At 37.9% G+C, this 7,054-nt stretch overlaps 1 protein-coding gene across 2 annotated transcripts in view; it reads left to right on the top strand.

The window, feature by feature from the left end:
- Nucleotides 1–7,054, top strand: part of LOC122091638 (methionine aminopeptidase 1B, chloroplastic) — a 71,921-nt gene that overhangs the window by 42,281 nt on the left and 22,586 nt on the right. For both annotated transcript variants that reach the window (XM_042661671.1, XM_042661670.1), the window contains exon 7: nucleotides 92–171. In XM_042661671.1, coding sequence (XP_042517605.1) covers nucleotides 92–171 — 80 coding nt within the window. The remainder of the gene's footprint in view (nucleotides 1–91; nucleotides 172–7,054) is intronic.

Raw genomic sequence — 7,054 nt, 5'->3', positions numbered from 1 at the left:
ACCCCCCCCCCCCCCCAGTCTATCAGTAGCATTTTTTTTTCCCTTGGTAATTTTGATATTGATTTTAGTTTGACATTTTCTTGTGTTTTAGGTAACTGAAGAGTGCTTGGAGAGGGCCATATCTATATGCAAGGATGGTGCTAGCTTTATGAAAATTGGAAAGAAGATAAGGTCCATTGCTTATGTTCATTATATGATAGATGGATTATTATCTCATTAATGGGAAGACCATGAAAGATAACTAACAAGGAATTTTTAATGCGCTCTAGCAATGTAGGGAACTAAAATTTAATTTGACTATATCATGGTATGTGTAATGTGTTTACTCTTTAGTATGGTCTCTACCTTGCATGCATAGTTGTATCTTCCTCTGTGTTGAAGCATTTAGGCATTCAGTTATTTATGTAACATGATAAAAGAAGTAATGTTTTCAATTATACACTTCATACACTGTCTTCATATGTTGGTATAAAATGGGTTAATTTTTTTCTAGTCTCATCCCTTTTTATTTATCCTTAACTACATTAAGTGACTAGTTGTCATTTTTTTCAACACAATCAACACTATCTCAAGGAGTTGGGTGGATTGCTGAGGTCAAAGTGTGGTCTGTTGTGAAGAAGGGTTGAAGTTTTGGCAAAATGGAGAAGTGCGGCAACCTGCCCAGATTCAACATCAAATTAACTTTGTTCAACATTGAATGAAGGGTTGTCGACACCAAACATGTATGGTGCTCAATGCACGCTTAATGTCAACATGGAGTAAGCCAAATAGCGCTTCTAAGAAACTCGAAAATCACCAGCTTCTGTTTGACGTCAAGGGTAATCGATGTTCAGTCAAAGGAGATGGATAGATAGTTGATATAGAAGGCATGTCAAACAGTGTGCATCCGTGTCAATTCACATGTTTGACATACTCGACGGTGAATAGTCTATGTTCCACGTTTAAAGCAGGCAGCCGTTGCTGAGGGAGATCGAATCGACACACACTCGATTTAGAGGAAGTTGCTTTGTGCATTGAATGTGGCACTCATGGGATTTGTCTTTAAGTCACTAAAGACTATTTATGTTGGTGGTTGGCCTACAAAATTAATAGAGGAGATTTCTCACTCAGGAAGTACCAAAACTGAGAAACCCTGGAAGACCACCTTTAAGGCCTATTGATGCTACCTTGCATAAAGAAGAAGGTCTACATCATATGCTTTTGAGAAGACATAAAGGGTTGAGAAGAAAGGAGAGGAAACCTAGGGTTTGTGAGGTAGGTACAAGGAAGATTCCCTATGCTTGTGAACATTGTGTGAAGTTTTTCAAGTGTGGAGGAGAAGCTTGGGAGTGGGAGAAGAGAAGGGAATGCAACCTTTGGGTTTCTTCTGTGAGTCGACCATCCTTAAGACGCTGACAATCGGGTTTAATATCCTCACCACCTTCTTGAGGTCATCCCAGAATTTTTCACTAGCAATGGTTGCTCACCTCTTTGAGAATTAGATCCTTTTCAATTAAACCATTCCTCTAAAGCAAACATGGACCTTAGTCTAGATTTCTTTGTCTCAAAGGTCTTTAACACAATATAGTTTGTCAAATCTTGTCACCTGGCCTCACCAAGTTACTACCACATTTACTTAACAAATGTAGAGAAAAACCATGGTTGTATACATGGGTAGTCACTTGCCTTGCTTTTTCAACAACATTTTTTACAATCTTCAACTTTCTTGAAATTGCTCCCATTGTCGATGACAATCTAAACCACATTCTTTACCCCAACATCCTTTACCACCTCTTTCAGCAGCTTATAAATTTAATTTCCATCCTTCTTCTGACTAGACGCATCAACTGACTTGAGGAAGATAGTACTTCCATCGCAATTTGCTGTGAAATTGATGGACCGTCAAGTGGGTCCAGTCCATTTATCACTCATCACAGTCACTCCATAATACTCCCGGATCAGCTTCAGCTCCTCAATGTAATCCACCAATTCTTGCTTCTGCTTTGGGAAATAGACATTATACATCTCAAATGCATTGGGCCCCTTCACACACCTGGCCCAACCTTACCAAGCTCATCCAACATGTTTTGGTTATATGATCATGTGGTGATATTGACTGGAATGCTATGGTTCAAAGCCTACTTGGAGAAAGCCATTCTCACTGCCTCCTTTACATTTGTCCATACCTACTTTAACTTTAATTGTCTTGAGTCCTGCTTCTGAAATAGTGTAGGATCAATATGAAGAACCTCAACATTATGGTTACGAGCTGGTGGTGGGGGTGGGGGTGCGGGTGGAGCTTGGTCCCTCACTATGTGACCTCCTTAATAGATTCTAGGGCTCTATATGTCTCAACCTCCTCCTCTTCTATGGCTCAGGGTCTTCTTCAGCGTATCAAGATGAACCAGCTCCCCTAGCCCTCTGGACACGCCTTTCCTCATCAATACTAAGGTGGGCTCTGTTCACTATGAAAGCCCTCCTCAGTTGTACAACCTCTTGTGTTGTTTCTACATCATCCAAGTCAGGCTTATCATCTTGCTCCCCCAACTCTGGCAACATCTTTAGACAAGCATCATGATATTCTTCCCTAACTGCCCTCTTCTCCTTCCCTCCTCTTAGATACTCTAACATACTCCTATTTATCTCATTAAAAACATTAGGATAACTTAACACATTTCTATCCCCACCAGCAAGATGCCACCTTAGTCTTGTGGCCTCACTCCCCTGATTTTTTTTTTTTACAATAATTAGACTCTAATTTCCTCTTGTCAGTTGTAAGAGGTCTCCCATGAAGCCATGTAATGTCCCCACCTCTTTTAGCCATTATGCAATACTAAAAGCCTCGGTACGAACACTGTACCAACAAAAAAGAGACAAGTTATTATCATATACACATCAATTATGTCTCATAAAAACAATTAAATATTATTGTGAAATCGCCACTAAGCATTATATTTTTTCCTATTTAAAAATATTTTAAGAAATTAATTTGGTAATAATTATTTAATTAAAAAACATCAAATTATTAATCAACATTGGTTGTAAATAAATTTCTAATAAATTCAAGATTTTCTTGATTTTTCAAACCATAAGAGAATATTTTTCATAATTATTTACATTTTTAAATAATTTCAGAAAATATTTAATTAATTTTTGGGAGAAAAAACAGTAAAAACAAAATTTGAAAGTGTCTCGTTGTAGCCGACCAATGGTGTTCAACATATATTAAATTGAACATCAAATATCAAATATTAACCCTAATTTTTTCAAATATATGTTGTAGGGAGATGTATTTATATAATAGAAAAAAAAATCCGACATTGTGAATGCATAGATCAGGTCATTTTAACTAGCATATAAAAAACTGACATCGTTCTACTATATTTCCAAGTATACTCTACAAAAAAAATGATTCTTGGGTACCTTGTTGGTCCAAGCTCCCTTCCTTAGGTAGATTTACTATAAGTGTGCAAGATCCAAGCTTAGAATGAAGATTTAATGGCGCAATCACAAAATCTTGAGTGTTTTCCGAAGTTTCCCACTTCACGAGTCGAAATAGGGGGAGAGGGTCAAAATTTCGAGCTAATGTGCTTGTTTCCCATTTTCGAAGGCCTTTATAAGGGCTGGTTGAATTGAAAGGATCGAACCCATCAGTTTAGTCGAAATTTCCCACATTTTGGTCGTAATGTGGGAAATTTGGTCGAAACCTGTGATTTTTTTAAAGTACCTATGTATATCGTCTTGGTATCCTACGATACCTTCAAAATGGTCTAAATTTCGATCATTTCGGTCGAAATGTTGAACAATGGTTTGTGGATGTAATGAAGTTGAAAACTTTAGCTTTCTTTCAGAAATAATTCATGAACTTGATGTCACAATCAAAGACAATGCTATTTGGCAACCCATGTAGTCGCACTATTTCCTTGAAGAACAACTTTGCAATCTGATATGCGTCAATAGTCTTGCGAAATGGAAAAAAATGAGCTGTCTTTGAGAAACAATCTACTACTACCATGGTGGAATCATATCATTCTCTAGTAGGGGGCATCCAAGCACAACTTTGGCGTGCCAATTGCTATTCAACTTCTAAGAGTGGAGGCGCTTGAGTGCCTCATGGTCAGTGTAAAAAATGAACTCCTTACCAATAAGATATTGTCTACAATGACATTTTTCTTGGACGACTGCAAAAAGCTTAAGATCATATATTGAGTAGCATTGCTTAGCATCATTGAGTTTCTCACTATAGAAAGTGATAAGGTGCCCACCTTGCATAAATATGGCTCCCAGACCAACACTTGAAGCATCAGTCGCTACCTTGAATATATGGTCAAAGATTGAAAGGTATAATACCGGTGCCTTTGTCATTTTCTTCTTGATAAGAAGAAAGGCTTTCGTCGTTGGGCTGTCCATTCAGACTCTCCTTTACTTGACTTTATTTATCTGGTGATGGGTGCTATAAATGTACTGAAATCTTGAATGAATCTTCTGTAGAATTAGGGTAAGCCATGGAAATTGCGAACCTCAATGATTGTCTTTGTTGCTGCCCAATCATTGATACTCTTGATCTTCTCTAGATCAGCTTCAACACCTTTTGACGAGACAATAAAGCCAAGGAATATAACCTGGGGCAACATGGAGGAACAGTTAAGATTAATATACAACTTCTTTGTGCAAAACACTCTCAAGACTAGTCTCAAGTGATCAATGTGGTCATTTGAATGCCTGTTGTTAATCAAAATATTGTCAAAATAAAGGACCTAAAATCACCAATGAAGGGACGAAGTACCTATGTGGCTATGTCATAGCTCTCATGAAGGTTGTAGGTGCATTCGTTAGACCAAAAGGCATGAATTTCCACTCAAATAGTCCATCCTTGGTCTTGAAAGCTGTTTTCCGTTCGTCTTCAGGCCGAATACAAATCTGATGGTAGTCACTTCTAAGGTCCAATAAGGTCCCATTTGGGGAAGACCTTAGATCTCGACAACATGTCTAACATGTCATCAAGTTGTGCCATTAGGAAATCTGTATTTGATAGTTACCTTGTTGGTAGCTTTGTTGTCCACACATATATGCCATGAACCGTCCTTTTTAGAGTAAGTGTTGCCGGTACGGTGCACAGGCTTAAACTTTCCTCAATAAACCACTTGTGTACTAAGCGATCAACTTGTTTGAGCTCTGTATGCTCTGTAGGATTGCGATGATAAGCTAGAAGATTCGGTAAAACCAAACTGGGTACCAAGTCAATAGCTTGTGCTGAATGTCCCATATAGGATGTAACTCATCAGGAACTAAGTTAGCAAAATAAAAAATCAACTCTTTGATTGATTTGGAAAGTGTCACCTCAGGTTGAGGGGTGACTTCTGTAGTAACAAGAGTCAAAATCATTCCAGTATCATGACTTGTGTGGATGAATTCATTCTGTGGAATAAACAACATCTACTTCTGTGGCATGACCAATACCTCTTCTCAGCATCAATGCTCTTTTGATTGGTCCTTATGATCTGTGCTGAAGCATCTCAGTTGGTACATTCACAGGATGGAAGACAGTATGAAGTCCTTTTAAGTTGAACACACATTGGCCTTCTTACCCCCAGCCATAACATCATTGTCATACATCCATGGTTGGCCGAATAAGAAATCAGTGAGTCTCAGGAATTACCTCACACCAAACAGCCTCATACCGATGAAGTTTTAGAGGCACAAAATAACGTTGATTTACCTGTAAAGTGTTACCATTCAGCAATGATTCTTTTTAAGGTTGAGGATGCTTCTCAGCCTGTAGATTTTCCTTCTTCGCAAATGCCTCTGAGGTAACATTGACATAGTTGCAACTGTCAATTATCACATGTGAAGTATGATCTCCTGAACGCATGTGACTGTAGAAGATGCAATTACGTCGCCAATTCTCTTTTTTGGTTTCAGCCACCCAGATACAACTAACCATGTTAACACCATGCATACCATAATCATAGTTATCCATGCAACAGTCACCATCATTAAGTGGGTATGGCAAGAGACCAGGGTCCACATCTTCATGTGCTTCTTCAATTTCAGAAACACCGTTCACTCTCTAACGGTTTGGAAAAGTCTTTGCAAATGTCCAATTTCTTGACATTGATAACATTGAACCTTATTGCCGCTAATCATAGGTGTCTTCCCCTTCTTGTCAAAATGTGGAGGAACTAAGGAAAGTGTAAGGGCTGCAATAATGGGAGATGGTTGCTGGAAAATTCTTCTTGTTCTCCCCAACTTGAAATCCAGACCATTTTCTATTGGGTGCTAGTAATTTCTCTGTAAGGAGAGATGTTCGAGATTTTAAAATGTAACCGCAAGCGTACGGATCAGTGTAGCTACGAGTCGAACACAGGGAGAGCAACCATTTTTTTTTTCTTTTAATAATGCGAAAATGAACTGATTGATGGTTGTGATCTAATTCTAATTACCGTCCTAAACATATGTATCTAAAATAATGTCCTAACCATTCGTCATCTAAGAATTTAAAGATGCAAGCTACGCAATTAAAATTAAATAAATAAATAACTAAAATAAATAACACACAATTTAAAAAAATAAATAAAGGAAAAAAATGCTGAAATAAAAATAAAGTAAAAGAAAGGGGAGAAAGCTAGAGAGAGACTCATAAGTAGGTTTCTCTACTTATCCCGAGGGATGCATCATAATATGAGCTTCCCTACTTGACCAGAGAGTCACTCTTACAAGGGTTATTCTACTTGGCTCCAGAGAAAGAGAGACAATTAAAATAAAAACAATAAGTTGATGGTTCTATGGCTAGGAGGGGCAAAGCCAACACATACACCAGCAATGAACCTTGAGGAAAAGGGATAGCAATAATGTGACGACTGAAATTAAAATCCTAAATTAAGAAAGAAAGGATAGTCAGAAGAGGGAATGAGAGGGGGGAGAGAAGACTATTGAGGGAGCCTACTTACTTGAATCAATACTTGAACTTGAAAGCTTGGGTGATTTGAGATACTACCAATACTAAAAACCAGATCTGGAATAAACCAAATCTGAAATTTCTAGTACTAGAGAAAACAAATCTTAAAAAAAAAAA

The sequence above is a fragment of the Macadamia integrifolia genome, chromosome 10 (genome assembly GCF_013358625.1).
Source record: "Macadamia integrifolia cultivar HAES 741 chromosome 10, SCU_Mint_v3, whole genome shotgun sequence".
NCBI classification, from domain to species: Eukaryota; Viridiplantae; Streptophyta; class Magnoliopsida; order Proteales; family Proteaceae; genus Macadamia; species Macadamia integrifolia.
Note: the sequence above shows the minus strand (reverse complement) of the source record. Positions and strands in the feature narration are given on the sequence as shown.